At 49.6% G+C, this 20,092-nt stretch overlaps 1 protein-coding gene across 5 annotated transcripts in view; it reads right to left on the reverse strand.

Moving 5' to 3' along the window:
- The window catches only part of Trappc12 (trafficking protein particle complex 12), a 65,534-nt gene that overhangs the window by 15,493 nt on the left and 29,949 nt on the right, over positions 1-20,092 (reverse strand). For all 5 annotated transcript variants that reach the window (XM_029540775.1, XM_029540774.1, XM_029540773.1 and 2 more), the window contains exons 4-6: positions 17,392-17,505; positions 15,836-15,974; positions 6,935-7,047 (exon numbers count right to left, since the gene is read on the reverse strand). In XM_029540775.1, the coding sequence (XP_029396635.1) occupies positions 6,935-7,047; positions 15,836-15,974; positions 17,392-17,505 (366 nt within the window). The remainder of the gene's footprint in view (positions 1-6,934; positions 7,048-15,835; positions 15,975-17,391; positions 17,506-20,092) is intronic.

A 20,092-nucleotide genomic window follows, 5' to 3' on the forward strand; every position in this document is an offset into this window, starting at 1 on the left:
TCTCTGTGTAGCCCTGGCTGTCCTGGAACTCACTTTGCAGACCAGGCTGGCCTCGAACTCAGAAATCCGCCTGCCTCTGCCTCCCAAGTGCTGGGTTTAAAGGCATGCGCCACCACTGCCCGGCTGCTCACAGCGCTTTTAAGAACAGTGACTAACATAGCGTGTGTCCACACAGTACAAGAGGCTCGAGCAGATTACAGTTTTTCTCAACCCCTGTGAGTTGGGTAAGGAGTATGTGAAGAGCTCCAGGGTCTGCAGTGTCCCAGGCCACTAAGTGGCTTGAGCACCAATGGGAAGGACAGCCACCCAAGGTTCTGACCACAGTGAGAAGGGCATGTCCAGTGCAGGGTTCTGACCCGCACACATTTAGAGAATACAGATATGCAGGGAAAGGCTGAACTTGTGAATATGGTGCCTGTGCCTCCACCCACAGGTCCATCTTGCCCTGGAAACAAGAGCCAGAGATTGAGTATCAGCTAGGCCCCTCTCAGCAGGCACAATATACCGGGATTCTGGAACATGCTCTGAAGGCAGAGGCCCCATTAAACATGGGTGGCAGAATGATAATGCCTTGAATCAGGTCTATAGGAGGATGGCTGATACGTCTACTGTATTTTATTGGATAAACCTGAAGGTGAAAGGATTTCTTTCACCTCTACCAAATTTGAATAAAGAGTCCACTGTAGCCAACGCCCATGATGCTGACACAGGGGATGAGACAGGGTCTGCAATTGTGTGGGTCTCACCTGCTCCATCACCCAGAAGCTACACCTCCCTCTTTCCCTGCCCTCCCACACCCAGAATGACACAGAGAAACTTGGGTGAGATTCAGCCAAAGGTGCTGGAAAGCTGTGCCACAGAAGCAGGCAGTCTGCAAACCCAGGTCACGGCTCTCAGGCAGGACACTGAAGCTATGAGCACAGGTCCGTCGGATAGCTTATTCTGTAATAAGAAAAGGGAAGATGTTGTCTCAGCTCTTGGGGTGGTGTACTGGTTAATTTTGTGTCAACTTGGCACAGCTGGAGTTATCAGAGAGAAAGGAGCTTCAGTTGGGGAAATGACTCCAGGAGATCCAGTTGCAAGGCATTTTCTCAGTTAGTGATCAAGGGGGGAGGTCCCCTTGTGGGTGGTGCCATCTCTGGGCTGGTAGTCTTGGGTTCTATAAGAGAGCAGACTGAGCAAGCCAGAGGAGGCAAGCCAGTAAAGAACATCCCTCCATGGCCTCTGCATCAGCTCCTGCTTTCTGACCTGCTTGAGTTCCAGTCCTGCATCCTTTGGTGATCAAAAGCAGTATGGAAATGTAAGCTGAATAAACCCTTTCCTCCCCAACCTGCTTCTTGGTCATGATATTTGTGCAGGAATAGAAACCCTGACTAAGACAGGTGGCTTTCTAGGATGGGTGCCTGGGCCCTTGGGAGGTCCTGCTCTAAGTCCATTAGAATTTGGTAGAGGTGAAGCCCTTCTCCCTTCTCACAAAACAGACCTCAGTCTGTCTTAGGCTGGTTTTGAACTCATGGGTTCAAGTGTTTCTCTTCCTTTGGTCATCCAGTGGTGAAGACTTCATTGCATACTATATGTGACCCAAATCTGTTTGCAGACATCAACTTGTAAAGAGCAAAATGCAGGGTGAAATGACAACATGGGACAGTGACCTCACAGGACTAGGCACTGCACAGTGCGGAGTGGCTCCACGGGACTGAGTGATCACACAGTCGAGTGAACACAAAGGAGAATGTGTGTTCCCATGGGTGAGTGGTATGTCTGGGCAGAAAGGGCCGCACAGCTCACCCTCGCCTCAGGGAGCTGTTCTGTAAACTACAGGGAATCACGGGCGTGGCATTGTGAGTCCAGCTCCTCTTCCCCCAGCCCTTCTTGCCCTTGGTGGATGGAGGCACAGGTGCAGTGGTAACCCCAGGCTGCTTCAGGTCCAGGATGACTTAAGCTTATCGTCTCTAAAGTCTATTTCTCACCTGGACGATCTAACACTCTGTTCTCGTCTGCATTACAGACTGTGGGGCTCCATGGAGAATGTACTTATAGTGTTTTGTAAACTTTAAAAGTGCCGAGGGAAAATTAATTACACGGAACAGCAACAAGAAATTAAAAAAATTAAAACTGCTCCGCCGCCTCAGATTTTTCCTGTGGTCTTTTTTTCTGCCTTCATCCCTGTAACAAATATAAAAGGGTTGGAAATGCGTGATCTGGGAGCAATGAGGCTAATGCTTGCTGACTGCTAAGTAGTAAGTGGGTCTCTGGAACTTCTGGGAGCTTTCTCAGCAGGCTATGCGGGATGCTGTGGAGGAAGGCGAGAGCTGTGGCCTACACTGAGGCCATTGGGAGCTGTTTCTCCAGACACCTGACCCTAGGCTCCTAGAGTCACAGGCTCACAGCAGGGTTTCAGGCACATCACTGTGAGGGAGGAGGCATGGAGGGCAGGGTTCCCCTGAAGCGTGCCAATGGAATACTCATCCATAAGAACGACAGATCTTGGCCAACAGGACAAGGGGGAACACTTAAACACCAGCACTGTCTCAAACAGGTGGAGGTGACACTGGGACTCCCAGCACAGGGCATGAATGCTCTGGGATTCTTCCTCTCTCTCTTTGGGGGGGAGTCGGGTGCCACACGAGGACTGGAAAGCAGGGAGTGAGGGCTTTTTCTGAACAAACATCGATACTGACAGGTGTGAGGGAGCAACCTAGCAGCCCACTTGAGGTGTAGTGGAGCCAGATGGAAACCTGTGGTGACATCTTGGAGCTGTTACTGTCTTACAGACCAGGAGGGAATGGAGTGACACGTTCCCAGTTCTGAGAGAAAAGAGCCATCAACAGATCCTGTTGACAAACTCAAGACAAACGACCAAGACTCGCCTGTGACAGGGAACTTCTTAGTGCCCAGCAATACCTGGTGCCTGCTGATGAGGTGCCGCCCCCAAGTGACACCAAGTGGCCCTCTGACCACTGACCACCTGGGCACCGCCATGGAACCACATGCTTGCCTTGGCGTCTCTGTGCTAACAGAGGCCACTTTACAGACAGACTTGAGGCCATGCACTCTGCCCCTCCTGGAATGGTCACAGTGTTAATAAGGCTCCATTTCTGACTTTATGACTACTTCTTTGAGTGGCTTTCCAGGATGGGTGCCCGAGCCCTTGGGAGTTCCTGCCCTATATCCATTATCATGACCATTGAAAAACAATAGTGTAAGTCCTTTAAAACCCTGAGAACAGAGCCACCACGCTGAATGCCACAGGTGGGAATGTGCAGAATGACAAACCTGTTTCGAAGGAGTGACATCCTTCTGGGGGACTCTGGTTTGACTTCTGTCCTCCATCTGTCCCCTCATTTGGCTTACTTTTGCCTCCCTCCATATCCAATCTCTCCCTTTCTAAAGAATCTGTGAGGCCCTACTTTCCCTCAGTTTACATGATCATCTTACAGAGAAGTAACTGCGTTGACCCAAGGGGAAAATGCAGACACTGACCTCAGATCAGAACCCAGGGGAACTTTTAGGAGGCAAAGGTCTCTGGTGAGGTCCACCCGACATGAGCACTGGGATCGCCAAGTTGGCTCAAGGCGCCCCACGACTAAGTTCTCTGTATTAAGGCGATTTATTTGCTCCAGAGGGACAAAGAGCAGGGATAAGGGACAGGTGATGGGGACAAGGGAGAAGGGGAAAGAAACAAGGGAGGCAGTCAAAAAGAGGCAAGGAAGAGAGGGGAGGAGTGTGTTTGTCCTGGAGGACAAATGATTGCCTGTGGATAGTGAGGAGAAGCAGTTTGTAAGGGGAAAAGGGAAAATGCCATGTTAGAATGAGGTGTTTAATTTCAATTGGGCATGTTAGTTAGGATGGCCAAAAGGGGGTTTGATTGTTGGACTTCAATACTTTGACATCTGGACCTTTGGGACTTTGGTGGCTAGCTTTCAAAATGTAGCCTAAGGTTTTTAGCAGGGCAGAGGGGATGCGGGAAGGCCTGCCAGAGCCATGCTCATTGTGCTGGAGATGCCTAGAGTCCCTGTGGCCCTCGCCATCTATTGAGAGACCTGATATCTCTGTCTCCTTCAGGGCCTACCCTGAACAAGCTGGTTTCTGTCCAACAATTTCTGTCTCCTGCATTTTCATGGTAGTGCATGACCCAGCAATTCTACAGCCAAAGCGAATGAGAACTGTCTGCCCCACGGGTGCCATGTGGCAGCCGCACAGAGCTGAGTGGTGGTGGGGAGGAGAGAACGGTGGGATGGGGGCACGATGGCCTGTTTGCTCCCCAGGGAGTTAGAAGATCTGAATGTAGAGGTGTTAGAAGTAAGGGTTGGTGAAGGAGGCTGCACTTGCATGCATCAAAATACAGTGCCCCCACCCAGCAACAGGTGCAACTAACCCACTAATCAACATTAAAGAGATGCTTTAAGCCATAGACTAATTTGCTCGGCAGCAGCCGATTACAAGTGTGCAGCTGAGTCAAGGTCACCTTGTACTGCTTTCAGTTTAGAGCTTCCCATGAGGGGCAGTGAGCTGAAACACTTTAGAATTTCAGTCCATTCAATCTGCACAGCCTGGAATGTATCCCTCACTGGGTGTCTTATGAGCTCACCTCTGTAATCAAGTTCAGTCGTGGAAAGAGGTACTTGGAACTGAGTGGGCAGGCCGTGGGAGGAAACAACGAAGGTGAGGCGTGGGGCTGGAAGAGAGGGCTCCTGACGTGGCAGTTTCTATGCCAAGGAGGCTCTCTAAAGCAGAGGGGCTCTTCTGGATCCCGAGCCCTGGGCACATGCTGGATTGGATCTGAATAACAGACTCCACTCCTAAAATGTGGACAATTCTCACTACACACCCACAGCATGGGAAGGCTATGTGTCCAAGGGGAAACGGTGTCTGAAGCGACTTTGGCACCCTGCTTGACTCTGTATACAGCCACTACCACTTGCTTGCCACAGTATTTAAAAAGGCCAAGACCCCTGCTTTGAATTTTACAGTTACCTGAGTAGGTGGCTGGGCAGGTGTCCTAACTTGCTGCACACCTCTCTGGGCTGGGGCCCTGGCCTGCAGGAGCTGCCATGAACGAGGCTTGTTGTAGTCATGAGGTCTCAGCACACACATGTGAGACTGACACCCACTCAAGGACCAGTAGGTAGGCCTTCTTGTCTTTACCATGGCTACATGGGAGCCTTCTGGAAGGTAGGCTTCCCACAGGGAAGAGGCTTCTCAGAGTGTTCTTGGACACTTGAAGAATTACTAAATACCCCCACTGCTCCAGCACTGAGTGACCATTGGTGCAGGCCACTAGCAGCGTTGCTCAGCACAGCGGGCCAGGTCTGGTCAGGGTGTACCCTTGGGTGTTTCCACCCAGTCGGTGTGACTCCAGATGTCCTCCTGTCTGTGTGTGCCTTTCTTACTACTCACACCAGTCTGAGGGGATGCATGTGCTGAGAAAAGAAAGGCAAAGGCAAAGAAGACTGAACGGAAGACATCTTTACTAGCCGGAAAGCTTGGCTTTCTCTGGACTCTTGTGTGTCCCTCTCTAGCCCTTTGGTGGACCTAGACTCCACACTGCTGTGGCAGTGCCCAGTGGCTTTGTGTCCATGCCCTGGGTCTTGCAGTGGTGCCAGTCAGCGGCTTCTGACTGTGAGCCCCAGCAGGGCAGCCACCCTGCACACCCAGCTGATGGAAGTTCTAGCTCCTTTGCTGAGGGCAGTTTGCTCTGGGTAGACAGATGCGGGGCAGGAGTGTGAGCTTCGGGGGCAGGGCACCTGTCTGCAGCCCTCAGTCCCTCTTTCTGCTTCTTTAAGTGGCTTGCTGAATGCCCCATCTTCTCTGACTAAGTCACAGTTAATTTGTTCTCTGCAGGAGCAGTAGGAAAGTGGAGCAAGTGAAGCACCTGGGTCAGGGGAGCGCCAGCAGCTGGCAGAAGCCATAAGGGGGCTCACGGCTGGCCTGCCTGAGCCCAGAATGAGAGGATGGTGGTGGCTGTTGTCCTGTATTTCTAACTTTGTCTACTGTAAAGCGGCAAGCCCAAGTGCGCCCATCTGTCAGAAACCCCTTTTAGCAAAGACACCAGCCCTTCCTGGAACAGAGCTCTCACGCTGTCTTGTCAGCCATCAGCAGAGAAGCGGGCTGCACTCCCAGCCCACGCACCTCTTTTTCTGAGTGCATGAGACAGAGCCTCATCTGCTGCAGCAGAGGCTCTATGGAAACCTTTCTACCTAGCAGCCCAAAGCCAAATCTACCTGGGATTGTGGAGTAGGGGTGGTTCATCTGCACTGGCAAATGAAATTAACCTCCAGCAAATCGTACCTTACTGTTTATGGATTACACCTATTTATGCAAATGGCTCTTAGGAATGTCTCTGCTGGGTGGGTTCTTTCCCAATCAGTTTGCAAAACTCTGATGAGACCTGGAGGAACAGACAGTCTGCAGAGCCAGAAAGGGAGGCACAGAAAGCAGAAGACAGGCATCTGCAGACAGTGACAGCCAAGGACTTCTGTGTCATGACAGTGTGGCACACTGATTCCATTTAAACCTGACACGAGAGGTCACCAAATGACTCAAAGGCAATAAACAAAACCATCACTAGACTCCTTTATGAGAAGTAAGTGATGTCTCCATATACCAGGATGCTGCATAAGAGCATCGCCCTGATCTAAGGCAGGCATCCGGAACACACACACTGTCTAGTCTTCGTGAGTCTTCCAGACAGGAGAGCTGCATCTGGGCGGCTGGCTTACAGTGGCTCTGCCCCAAACCAGTCTCTAGCCTTTGAAAAACACTTTAGGTATGGATACCATGGTGACACTATACCAGAACCTTGTGTATGAGTTAGAAGTGAGACAGTCTCCCTGTGGCACCAGTGGAGAATGCCGTGGTGTGAATGCTGAGAGGTGGAGAATGCCGTGGTGTGAATGCTGAGAGGAAGAGGACTGAATACCGTGACAGTTACCTTGCTGCAGACGGTCTTGACCCTGTGTAATCGGTCCAGGGACTCCTGTGGGTTCCCCAGATATTGCTGCAGTTCTGCATGCAGAATACGCATCGAAAAGGGGACCATGGAACCTAGAGTAGAAACCACAGATAAGTTAATGAGCTTGCTATGGATGAATGTGTTTTCTGACTGTGCAGAGGAAGGAGGCATTTGCAGGGTGTCTTACAGTTTCTATTGCTGTGATGAAACACCATGATCAAAAAGTAACCAGGGGAAAGCATCTTACACCTCCCAGCTTGTAGTCCATCACCCAGGGAGGTCAGAGCAGGAACTCAAGGCAGGAACCTGGAGGCAGGCACTGATGCAGAGGCTGTGGAGGAGTGCTATTTACTGGCTTGCTTTTTATATTATCCAGGACCCCCTGCCCAGGGGTGGCACAGACCCCAACGACCTGGGTCCTCCCAAATTAAGTATCAATCAATAAAGTGCTACACAGACTTGCCCACAGGCCAATCTGGTAGATCATTTCTCAACTAAGATTCTCTGTTTCCCAAGAGACTCTAGGTTGTATAGCTGACAAAACACTAGCGAGCACACAAGTGTTGCATTGGAAGCAAGAACAGAAGCCCTTTGATTTTTGGTTTAGCTGTAGAATACAAGCTGGTTTTCTCTGCTAACTCACATCTTACATATCTAGCCAGTTAACTCACATCTTACATATCTAGCCAGTTACTAAGGGAGACCAGATGTTGCCACTATTGCCACAGCTCTGCAGCAACCACAGAGTTCTCACAAATAAATTCAGTAGCAGATAACAAATGACCACCAATGAAAGCTGTAACAGAGTACTTTCCTGCAGTTGGCCAGAGTGTGAGTGTGAGCAGAGAGGGAATGTGGTGGTCTGAATGACAATGCCCCATAGGCTCATACATTTGAATGCTTAGTCACCAGGGAGTGACTTTAAAGAAGTACAGGGATTAGGGGGTGTGGCCTTGGAGGAAGGGTGGACTTTGAAGTTTCAAAAGCTCAGTCAGGCCCAATCCCACCCTCCCCCTACTCAGGATGAGGTTCTCAGCCTACCTGCATGGCCATGGTCCTCTCCATGATGGTAATGAAATAACCCTCTGAAACTGTAAGTAAGCCCCCAATTAAGTGCTTTCTTTTATAAGAGTTGCCTTGGTCATGGTATCAAACATTGACTAAGACAGTGGGTTTGCTTGTATTTCCCAGCATATTCCCCAAGTATGGATGAGCTTGCCTGTCTCAGCTGCTGGGAATTTTAGCATTCCTTCATGTGCAGTTTGGCTACCCAGTACAACAAAGCCTGGCCAGTCAAAATCTGTAAGAAGAGCCTAGTCCTCCGTGTGTGTGTGTGTGTGTGTGTGTGTGTGTGTGTGTGTGTGTGTGTATGTGTGTCTCATGTACAGTCGGGACCTGCCTAAATCTAGGTTGACATGAATACTGTAGATGTATTCTCATTAGTTGTTTAGAAAATATTAAATGAGGCTGGGGGGGTGGTGGTGGTGAAAAAAGAAAGAAAGAGAGAGAGAGAAAGAAAGGAAGAACACTTTAATCCCAGCACTCGGGAGGCAGAGGCAGGCGGATTTCTGAGTTCGAGGCCAGTCTGGTCTACAAAGTGAGTTCCAGCAGGACAGCCAGGGCTATACAGAGAAAACCCTGTCTTAGGGAAAAGAAACAAAAACAAAACAAAACAAATTCCCCCCCCCCAAAAAAAATATAAAACAAACAAAAAAACCCAACTACTTCAAAATGTATTTCAAGCCGGGCGTGGTGGTGCACACCTTTAATCCCAGCACTCTGGAGGCAGAGGTAGGCGGATTTCTGAGTTCAAGGCCAGCGTGGTCTACAAAGTGAGTTCCAGGACAGCCAGGGCTACACAGAGAAACCCTGTCTCAAAAAATCAAACCAACCAACCAACCAACCAACCAAACAAAAACCCAAAATGTATTTCAGAGAGTCCCCCGTGGTACTGAAGAGCTACACCACCATTGTGGAAAGTCAAGGAGGAATGTGCTAGAAATCCGCTGGGCCTTGGTGTGTGCACTGAAAACTGAAAGCAGATAGCTGCATGGCTGTGACCTCCATGGGTCCCAGCTGCTCTTAGAGGGAGGCAGCTCCTGGCAGCATGGGGCAGAGGCACAGCTGGACTTGCTGCCATGTACCCAACACTATGGTTGCCACTGGCAACAGAGAGCGCTTGGGGAGAGTCCCACTGTAGCTTCTTCCTTCCGTAAGGAACAGACCCAGAGGTGGTCTCAGTCTTCCTCTTTCATTTTTGTAACAGAGACACTTAACTAGATTCACTGATCCATCAGATGACCCTGGACACCCTCTCCCCTCCCTGGTATCCTCCTCCCCATCTCGGGGTCGGGGGGAGCAGGTTGGCAGCTGAAGGGGATACTGATCACTCCATCAGTCTCCTTGGAATGCTCCACTAGTGAGATATCTCTGTGTGAGTGTTCAAGGACACACACTACTCTCAATGCTGTGAAGACATCGTCCACCTAATGCTACATTGGTATGCAAACAAAAAGTACCCTAGATCAAATACTTATTATTTACGTGGTCAATTTGATCAAATCTTTTAGATGGAGGTAGGGCGATAAAAAACATGGACTAGGTCATCCAACCCAGGTAGTGCTCCAAGTAGCTTCTCAACTGCAGCAAGTGACGGGGAACAGAAAGCTGCAGACGCAGAGGAGAGCACCCTTCTCACTGCTCAGGGGTTCAGGCAGTCATGTGAACTATCAATCTAACCTAACGTCAGCCTAACATGTCAGCCATGGGAGCTAAACGGATTTTGCAGTAAAGAATGAAATTCCAGATGTTTACAATAGTATGCTGCGCATTTAATTCTGAGCAGTCATGTCAGGTTTTGTGTGGATATGAAAGAGTCAGAATTTGCCTGAGAAGTAGACCTGTGAGCTTCAGACACTGGAGGGAGCAGAGGAAAACTGAAGACTGGGTGAGAATTTCGAGGAGCAGATGGCAGCAGGGAGGACAGAAACTTAGCACTCAGTTAATTCGAGAGTCTGTACATCTGGCTCGGTGATGAGAGGGTGGTCTGTCCTCAGGTCTAAGTTCAGAAGTGAGTGTCTACAGCAGCATGGCAGCCACTGCAACCCTAACCAAGCACAGACCACAGCTTGTCAGGGGTGCCGCTGGCAGGCGCACTGAGATAATGAGAATGTGTTTTCTGTCCCGTGTGAGATCATGCACTGAGAGGGAAGGGACCGTGGAAAGATAAGCAGATCCATGAAAACCCCTAACTCGAGCCATGGCAAGTCTTTCCTTCCCACAGAGAGGGCTCCAAACAGACTGAAAGTGGTGGTGTGTGGGCATTCCACCACTTGGAAGACAGAAACACAGCAAATGCACACAGGTCACCGGAAATCATGACCGACTGTTAATCATGAGTCAGCGGTAGGTCATCAGTTACAACTGTGCCATGTGTGCTGTACCACATGCAGTGTTACTTCAAGATTGCTGTGAGCAAGCTACTGACTCTATCCAAGGACACAGCTCCTGTCAACACCTGAACACATACCCTGTGGTTGGAGACAACCTGCTTTAGTGTATCACAAAACAAAAACCCAAGTTTATAACAAGAAAATAGAACCCAGAAGGCACCAAGAAGGCACAAGGAAGGTTCTTAAAGCCAATCAGGGAACAGGATTGGGAAAGGGATCTTAAGTCCCAAAGAGCAGTTGTTCTGTCCTGAACATTACACAAAAAACAGACAAAACCAAAATAATCCCTAGTGCCCAGTACATAACCTGATCCCTTTGTTTCATCCCTCCATGCCAGGGGTGGGGTGGCAGACGTCTCCTGGGGAAGGTGGGACACCCCCTGGGAGTACAGAAGTAGCAGTGGATAGCTGAGACAAAACTGGGGTAACGGGGTTGTCTGTCTCTGGGCCCAAAACATTTTGACACAGAAGATTCCACAGGAATGTGTGTCAAGCTAATTGTATTTCCTGTTTCCTTTTGTCGGAGAAGGAAAAAGTGGCAAGTGGACCCGAGGGAGGGAGAACAGCAGGCCTCCACAGAGAGCAGGGCACCGTGCAGCTGTCGACAGCTGTCTATCGCCGCTGGGGAGTGCTGTTCATGTACCTAGAGCTGTGCCACTGTCGGGGTGAGAGCCAGGGCAGCAGTGTGCTGTGGCTCAGTTAAGAAAATACTCCAGGGGCTGGAGATCGCTCAGAGGAATACTGACTGCTCTTCCAAAAGTCCTGAGTTCAATTCCCAGCAACCACATGGTGTCACATCTGTAATGGGATCTGATGCCATCTTCTGGTGTGTCTGAAGACATTGAGTGACAGAAAAGTGCGCTCATATACATAAAATTAATAAATCTTTACAACAAAGTGTCAGTCATTAAGAAGGAACGAACGAACGAAAGAAAGAAAGAAAGAAAGAAAGAAAGAAAGAAAGAAAGAAAGAAAATATTCCAGAAAGTTCTCTGGTACATGTCTCCATGTGCCTCTGTTTTTGTGTGTCATCTTGACACAGCTGGAGTTACAACAGAGAAAGGAGCTTCAGTTGAGGAAATGACCCTGTGAGATCCAGCTGTGGGGCATTTTCTTAATTAGTGATCAAGGTGGGAGGGCCCCTTGTGGGTGGTGGCATCCCTGGGCTGGTAGTCTTGAGTTCTATAAGAAAGCAAGCTGAGCAAGCCAGGGGAAGCAAGCCAGTAAGTAACATCCCTCCTGCTTCCTGCCCTGTTTGAGTTCCAGTCCTGGCTTCCTTTGGTGATGAACAGCAGTATGGAAGTGTAAGCTGAATAAACCTTTCCTCTCCAACTTTCATCTTGGTCATGATGTTTGTGCAGGAATAGAAACCCTGACTAAGACAGCCTCAATTCCTAGTCTGATTCCAACAACACTGCCAGTATGTCTGTGGTTATGATTTAGATATAGTGTACATGGGGTCACCAGGAGTTGCTGCCAAATAAAAAGGCTAGGTTGGGCCTCTGAAATCAGAGGACCCTCCTGCAGGCCTGGAAATTATCCTTCCTAGAATGGGAGAGGCTCCCTTTAAAATTACTAACAAAGGATTAAATGCCCATACCATGAAAAAAACATCAATGAATGAGCAGCAGGAAAGGAAGCCTGTGTGAGAATGAGCCCCTGGGGAGGTTCCCGCTGACCCCCCCCCCCCCCCCCATGCAGAACAGGAGTCAGGAGAAGAGTAAGACCAACAGGTGGGGCTGCAGGCCCATCAAGCCTGTCCGACCAGGCTGCTGACTTGCTGAGGGAAAGGAAACCAGATCTTGCTCCTGGGAAGGAAAGGCGGGCACAGGACTGCTTTGACAGCAATCTGGCTAAACTGAAAACTCTGGTACAACGGGCTTTAGTAAAACCACTTTTAACTCGGACCTTGGAGAACCCCATAGATGTTCACACAGAGAGATGTGCAACGATGCCTACACCAGTCTACACCAGTCTTCGTAGGAACCCAGCACTGAAAAGAGGCTAAACTGCGCCTTAGGGCAGAGCTGTGCTGTGCTATGCTCTTGAGCCAAGTGATCGCCACCCTGGGGGAGTTCAGCTGCGTCCTCTTCCAGAAGGATTGTCCCAGTTGGGCTTGTTGATTGTTACAACCCACCATGAAGGAAGAGGAGACCCTTCCCTGACTATCCAGCCAATCCCCACTACCTGTTCTATGAAACTCCGAGTGCGTGCGTACAAGCTCAGGGAGGGTCTAGAGAATGCAGGCTAGAGAAGAGTAGAGGAGGGGGCTCCATCTATGAAGCTCAGGGGAAGCCCTCATCCCGGCTGGGTAAAGGCTTTCTATGCAGCCTGTTGGGCAGAGGTGCGCTTGTGCCCGTGTAGGTAGCCCTCATCTCTCTGGGAGAACTGCAGTAAACTCACTGATTCCCCAGGATAGACTGTGGTGGGATTGGGACTCTTGTGTCCTTGGGACTTTAGGAGGAGGGACACATATTTACATCTCCTCCCAGGAAGGAATTTTAGCAACCCAGGGAAAGTGGTTTTCTGAAACCATGGAAGACAAGCTCCTGACACAGAGGGCAAGTATGTTCACTGACTATCTGTGAACATGTAACCCCTGGATCTGGGAGTACCAGAGCTCCTGGTTGGAATGGATTTTAGGAGGGGGCAGGACTGGTAATGAGGGCTGAATTCATGGGTCCTCAGTCCTGGGGAGGGATATGTAGCCTTGGCAGGGAAAGAGAAGTAAGTGTGGTGGGAGAGCAGGCTCAGAGGGCAAAGGGCAGAAGGCAGAGGGCAGAGGCCAGAGGGCAGGACCCTGTGAATGCTGGAGCTGTCTGCCTGAACTCTGTCCTCCTTGCTTCTCCCATGAGCAAGAAGAGAACTCTGCACAGTGGACCATGTGGGGCTAAGGGTCAGTGGACAAAGCTAACGGGGTTTGCAGAGCAGCTGAACATTGGAAAGAAACTACTTAAATGTTCTAGAAATATATCAAACACAGCATTGTCCCTTTTATGAATGAAAAACAAACAAAAAAACAACTTCATTAGCTCCACACACAGTTCATCAAGTCTTGTTATGAATATCATGAATTGCTACAAATTACACCCAATCTTAAATGAAATATATTAAAGCTCATTCATAAAAGTTATTTATTTGTTTGTATTACTATAACCCCCTTTTAAAAGCACATGTTAATGGTTTGCTTTGCTTATATATTGTGAGCTAAAATGAAATGAATGAATCAAATTCTTACATTTATGCTTGTAATGCCACAAAATGATAAGCAGCCCCAGCCAGCATCCAGCCTATCACCGTGAATGCATATTAACACTTGAACATGCAGGATGTATGTCCACTTCCAGCTCCTGTTTTCTCTTCATCCACATCCAGGTGCCACTTAATTTCGGGCAGGAGCAGAACATAGGCTGCACATCTGCCTGCTCTTCAGGTGGCACATCTGCATGCTGTGTATCTAAATGTTCTTCAAGCTGGATTATCTGCTGGGAGATATGGACTGGACAGCGACAACGGGCCACTCGACACCTGGACTTAAACATATTGCTATCTTTCAAGGAAGCTTGTCCCTTGGAAAGTCCTTGCACTGGAATGTGGTGCAGAGGCCGCTGTGTTACTGGCCAGCAGACCTGCTGAGAATGAGCAGCAGGACAGTGGTGGCCAGAGCCCAGGGGAACTGAGCTTTTATCACTCCTACAGGAAACACCTGCCTAGCCTGTCCTCCAACAGCTGCAAAGTGCTCAGAAGCCACTGGTATGAAATAGTAATCTTGCATCTGCATTTCTCAGGAATATCACCAGGAAGAGCACAGAGCCTTTGTGCAGCTATGTGCTTATGGGTTTAGTAGTAGCCTGGTGCCAATGAGAGATGAGCCTCTGTGGGTCACATTCTATATCTTGTTGGTCACAGACAAAACCCCATTGAAACTAGTTGCTAGCCTTGAGGCTAAGGCAGAGTGCAGCCGAGATGGACAGAGGAAACATTTCTTATGCTTTCAGGAAAATAGCTACTTTTCATGAGAAAAATCAGTTGTCTCCTGATGATCTGAGAAATCAAGAAAAGGAGACTGGCTAGAACCCTTGTCCCCCCAAGTTCCCAAACACAGTGAAGCCTTTAACCTGTCAGACCTCTCTGTATATGACAGGGGCCATTACTCTTCATTAACAACTTGACTAGAATCATCTAGGAGATACAACTCCAGGCCTGTCTGTAAAGACATCTCTAGAAATGCTGAACTGACATGGGAGGACCCACCTTGAATGTGAGCAGCACCATCCCATGGACTAGGGCCCAGGAGTGAATTCAGAGACTGAGCGGAGCACCAGCAATCCATTTATCTGTCTGCAGGCAGACTGCAGATGAGCTGTGACCAGCTGACTCACAGCCCTCCATACTTCCTGTCCATGAGGGACTGTGTCCCTTCTGAAACTGTGAATCAAAATCAGCTGTCCTTCCTTAAGTTGACTTCTGGGGACTTTAATACAGTAATGAGGGAAGTATAGTGTGCTGGTTTGAATGAGAATGGCCTCAAGTCTCATGTTTGAATGTCCTACGAAGATGGCTTTCTCCATGCGACAGAGAGTATGCCTCTCTGAGGCCCTCCACCTCTGTGTTTTAGCTCTCTTTATTGCTGTGATAAAGCACCAGGACCAAAGCAACTTATGAAAGGAAGGGGTTGATTGGCTTACGGTTTCATAGGGTTAGAGTCCATGATGGTGGAGCAAAGGAACAGCAGAGAGCTCGCATCCTGATCCACAGCCACCAGGCAGAGCAAGTGCTGGGAAGCACTGGAGGCTTTGAAACCCAGAAGGCCACTTGCAGTGACACACCTCCTCCAGCGAGGCCACATGTCTCAACTCTCCCCAGTAAGCGCCACCAACTGGGGAGTAAGCCTTCTCATCCACAGCACTACACTGAGACAAAAGGCTCCGGACAGTTTTCATCTCCTTTTCTCCAGCCCTGCCTTTTGCCCCTGTCCTAGAACTGTCCATGCTATGGCCTTCTGTTTCCAAACAATGGTAGAGACTGTGATGCCCTTCATTGCTATAACCAAAATTTTAAAATAAATTAAGAACAGAGACTTCCTGCAGCTGCCAACAGAAATTTCGGGAAGATACGCACTTTCGCTAGGCTGTGGCACGATGGCAGTGTTCACGTGGACAACACTGGTAACAGGTTCTAACAGGTTCTAGCAGATGCTGGTCAGCTGGGCTCTAAGACACCCAGAAAACGCCAAGTACCTCCTAGTCAGTCTGTTCACAAAACTGCATGAATGCCTGTTGCTTTGGGTTTTGTGCTAGGCTACTGATTTGGTTTTTCAGACTTGGGTAGATAAAGAAAGGCCAGAGTTTTGAAGTTTGTATAAACCACAGCAGAGCAGAGTAGAACCACACACATACATTGGCATGAAGCAGCACTTACTGCCTTACCCCTGCGTCCTGGGTACACGTGTGGGTAGTATTCATAGTACAGGTCTGGTTGATCCAGATTTCCAAAGGGTTCAAATTCCATCTCAGCATTCTGGAAAAGGCCCAACTTCACCAGCAGCGCCAACCTCACAAACCAGAGCTGAAATGCAAGATAGGACACCCATGTCAGTCAGCCATGTCCTTGTCCTAGTGGCCTTGTGTGGGGCCCTGCTTCTATATGAGAAAGCCAGGGCTCAGGGTTAGGATTATTGCTGTCCTTAAGTTTACACAGTTCCATGCTTACGCACGGCTGAGCTCCACACTGTGGCGTGGGGAATTTCATTAACTGAACCTAATGTAGTAATACAAGGTGTGTGCCTAAGCAGCACATCAGCTAATGAAGAGAAAACATCCCCTCTCTCTGCCTGGCACAGTATGGACAGCAGAGAAGTGCAGGGACGGGTGGGGTACTCAGGCTGTATGAGGATGGCCCTTCAGAATGGAAGGGCTGAGTCTGGGGAGGACCCGCAAGGTCAGGGAAGGGTACAACCACGGGCTTGGAGGTTGGTCTGTGAGGTGTGAGCAAGGTGAGCACCCAAGGCTCTAATGCTGAAGCCCAGCAGAGACGCAGGGTAGGCATCTCACTGAAGGCTGGTCTTCCCTTACTGACGGGACAGGGGGTGCTTACTGGTGGGTAAGGCAAACACATCACACTAAGAACAGAAAATCCTGTCATGAGACCACACGGGGGCATTATGCTAAGTGAGGTTCTTGAGGCACACAGAGGCAAACACTGCAGGATCTTACTTGTTCAAGTATTATACGTTAAATATGAGATAATGTCCACATTAGAATGCTCTGTTCATCCCACAATGGAGGCACATGTACAACACCCAAGACAAGGAAAATGAGGCCTTCAGGAGGCTCAGCCAGGGCCAGTGAGCAAATGGGCTTCACACTGAACCCCTCCTCTCGCTGTCCTGAGCATGCTAACCCACAGATGGGGAGAGTCCACCTTGCATGGGGCGGAAGGAAGCTGACATGGTCAGGACAGTGAGAGGACTGTATCTGAGAAGAGCACACTGGCCAGAACTTTACAAACAAGAGCACAAGCATGATAGGATGCTAGGCACCACTCCCCCGAATGTGACCCTAGACACAGAGGCAGGAGGCATGAGGACAGCGGGGCTTAGCTAGCACCCCTGTTCTCCAAGCCCTTCGTGGGAGCACTCAAGAGCAAGAAGCCCATCACAGGCTGCTCCACAGAGAGGCCTCTGGAAGCTCTTCTCAGTGGCAGTGTGTGGAGGGGGAGTCCTGAAGGACTTTCAAGGCTGTTCCTCTTTAGAGGAGGTTCCTTCCATGCACAGCTTTCTTTTCACATGCCTCCGTTTGGAATAGGTGAGCTTTATGCTTGCTGGAGACAGACCCTCAAGTCTTTTAGGAAGGATTAAACATGCAGTTAATTTGGGAAGGAAGGATCAGTGGAAATCCTTGTTCTGTTCACCTTACATGAAAGGCCACAGTCCCCATATGTCCCCAAATGATAATGAACCAGGTAACACAATAGAAGCTCTCACCTGCAAGGAGTCCGTGGTGTGGCTGGTGGGCAGCCCATTCTTGCCATAGCCTTGTCCGTGGGCTGTGAGCAGGCGTCCACACAGGTCGACTGCTGCCCTCCAGTTCCTGCAGCTCTGTAAGAACAGGAGCAGGCAGTATTAGCTGCATGTGCACGTGCATAGGCACGCACGCATGCATACGCGTGTGTATACACACACACACACACACACACACACACACACACGCACGCACGCACGCACGCACGCACGCACGCACGCACACACACACACACACTCTCTCTTTTGTGGGAGCAACGCTATCCAGAACTTAGCAACCAGGGCAAGGGCATCTGGCTAGCTGGTGCAGAGCTTAGCAGTGTCACTTGACAACATCGCTACTGTGATTTGGCAGTAAAAGGTACAAGGAGCAGGTGCTTTGAGACATTCAGACCCCAACAGTAAAAGTGGATGATGCCTATGACATGGGGAGGTCTTACTGGACAGCTCTCCAACCCCTAATAAGACTAACATCCTCTGCAGCAGAAAGGGCTATGATTTCTGTCAATGTAGAATCAGTTTAATTTTATGTTAAATATGGCAGATATATTTTTATTGTGTCTGTAGGAGCAGCACAGACTATAAAACATGGTGTCTTATATGTTCAGCACAATTCTACATCCTCAATAGTTGGTGAACTGGGCGAAGAAGGCAGGACTGCCAGCCAACACAGTACATTTCCTTCATGCTATATCCAGTCAAAACTCGAGGTGTGGAAAGGCGGGTAACAAGGGCGAATGACTCATTTGCTCAGGCTCTCCCCTGTACAGTAACAAAGGAATCACAAAGTAGTACTTCAGGACAACATCAGTGTTTCAACCCTTCCAGGAACCAAAAGATCCTCACACAGGTTTCTCAACACAACCGGCACTAACTACACTGTGTTTGTGGCCACATGAGTCAGTCAACCAATAGGCTGCCAACAGCTGCTATGGACAAAGTGGTGAATGACCTCATTACTACTAGGATCTTGCAAGGAGGACGGGCATTCAATGCCTTCCAGGGATGAATGGAATGACCGTGTGCATAAACTTCCAACAAGAAGTTTAGTGTGTGGGTGAGGTGGGTGCACAGCTGGGTGGCCAGACTGAACCTCAGATGTGATGAAGAGAAGAGGAAGGACAAGGAAGGAAGGAACAGGACACTTAGGGGTCAGGCAGGGAAAGAAAAGGGCAGCTTGAGGAAGAAGGACCAGGACAGCAGGGTGCAGGCAAAAGCAATCAGAGCATGAGTAGGCCTTCTGGGCCTAATCTAAAGGGCTATGTGGAGGCCCAAGGAATTCAAAGCAGGGGAGCGATTTGACTTGCTTTTAAAGACGTATTAGAGTCTGGCACACGCTTTCTGTACGCAGGAACTTGTGCACCCAACCCCCTTCTGGTACCCCAAACCAATGAGGGAACAGAACAGCAGGCCTTGCTCATGGCAAGCTCCTGTGCAGACAATGGCTCTCAGCTTTGAACTGGGATTCCTAGGTAGGAGTAGATGTCCACGCTCTAGCTTCACACGATAGCTGAGGCAGGAGGCTGCCTTGACAGGCAGGAGACAGATGCCTCACTGGTAAAGGCTAAAGCATGCGTTTAACCCTTCAGATGCAGGTTGGCCTAAACTTACAAGCTGAGGCCATGGACTGTGTCTCACAAATGAAATATTAAATGAGAGGCTCTTGTGGAGACTTTCCTTGGGGAGACAGATGTATTGCCCCTCCTTATAGTCACCAATGACAAAGTGAAGTCTAACCTGGGGAGCCCACGACTTTACTGTTTAGAGAGCATAGGTGGGGTTACCTACAGGAGCCTCCAAGCACTCGTGCCATCAGAGTACCCCCACCCTGGCATGGATGCCAGCTTCCCTCTAGTTGCTCAGATGGGGCAGGCGCTCCCTTCAGTAATCTTCAACAGGCTGTATGCTCTACCATCTCCCTGACATTAGGAAGTGGCCACAGCTGATCTTATGAAGACCCTTGGAGGTAGTGGCTGATACCAGCATACAGGGGAGTACCCCGAGTGTCCGGCAGCACATTCCAGCCAGCCCCACGCTCTGTGGGAGAACCCTTTCCTTCCATTTTGGATGGCAGTGTGCACACCAACTAGGCCTTCTCAGCTTCAGTTCCTCCTTCTCACTCCTGAAGAGGTGACAGGCTGTACCGGCCCAAACATCCAGGAAGCTCCAAGTGCTTAGCCGGAGGGTCAGAACACCCTGGAGCTTCGTCTCCTCCTGGTGGAGAGGACACGGTTCAGTCAGGTGTTGTAGACACTGGGTACTTACCATTCACAACAAGAGGGATCTATGCTTTGCTCAGAGCAGGTCACAAAGCCTGTCAGTCTGAGAACCAGCAGTCAACTGCTAGGATGAACCTGGTGCTGTTTCTCCTCACTGTCCAAGCCACAGCCCCGGTTTCTGGGTGGAGCCCATGCTCTGACTCATATCTCAGAGATAGATAGCTTTAGATTGGTAACTATAATTTACCCAATGCTCTCTCAATATGCGGCAATGCTCACGCCATGCGACAGGGGCCTAGGCATACTCGCTCTGAATTACAAACGGGAGAGAGTAAGAAGGGGAATGATCTATTAAGCAGGTGCCAGCTCTGATCTGTGTTGGGGCCAACGCGGCACTGCTGCTCCCTTCCTATGCTCCTGCTCAGGCACCCTGGCCTTGCCTGCGA

The sequence above is a fragment of the Mus pahari genome, chromosome 7, assembly GCF_900095145.1.
Source record: "Mus pahari chromosome 7, PAHARI_EIJ_v1.1, whole genome shotgun sequence".
NCBI classification, from domain to species: domain Eukaryota; kingdom Metazoa; phylum Chordata; class Mammalia; order Rodentia; family Muridae; genus Mus; species Mus pahari.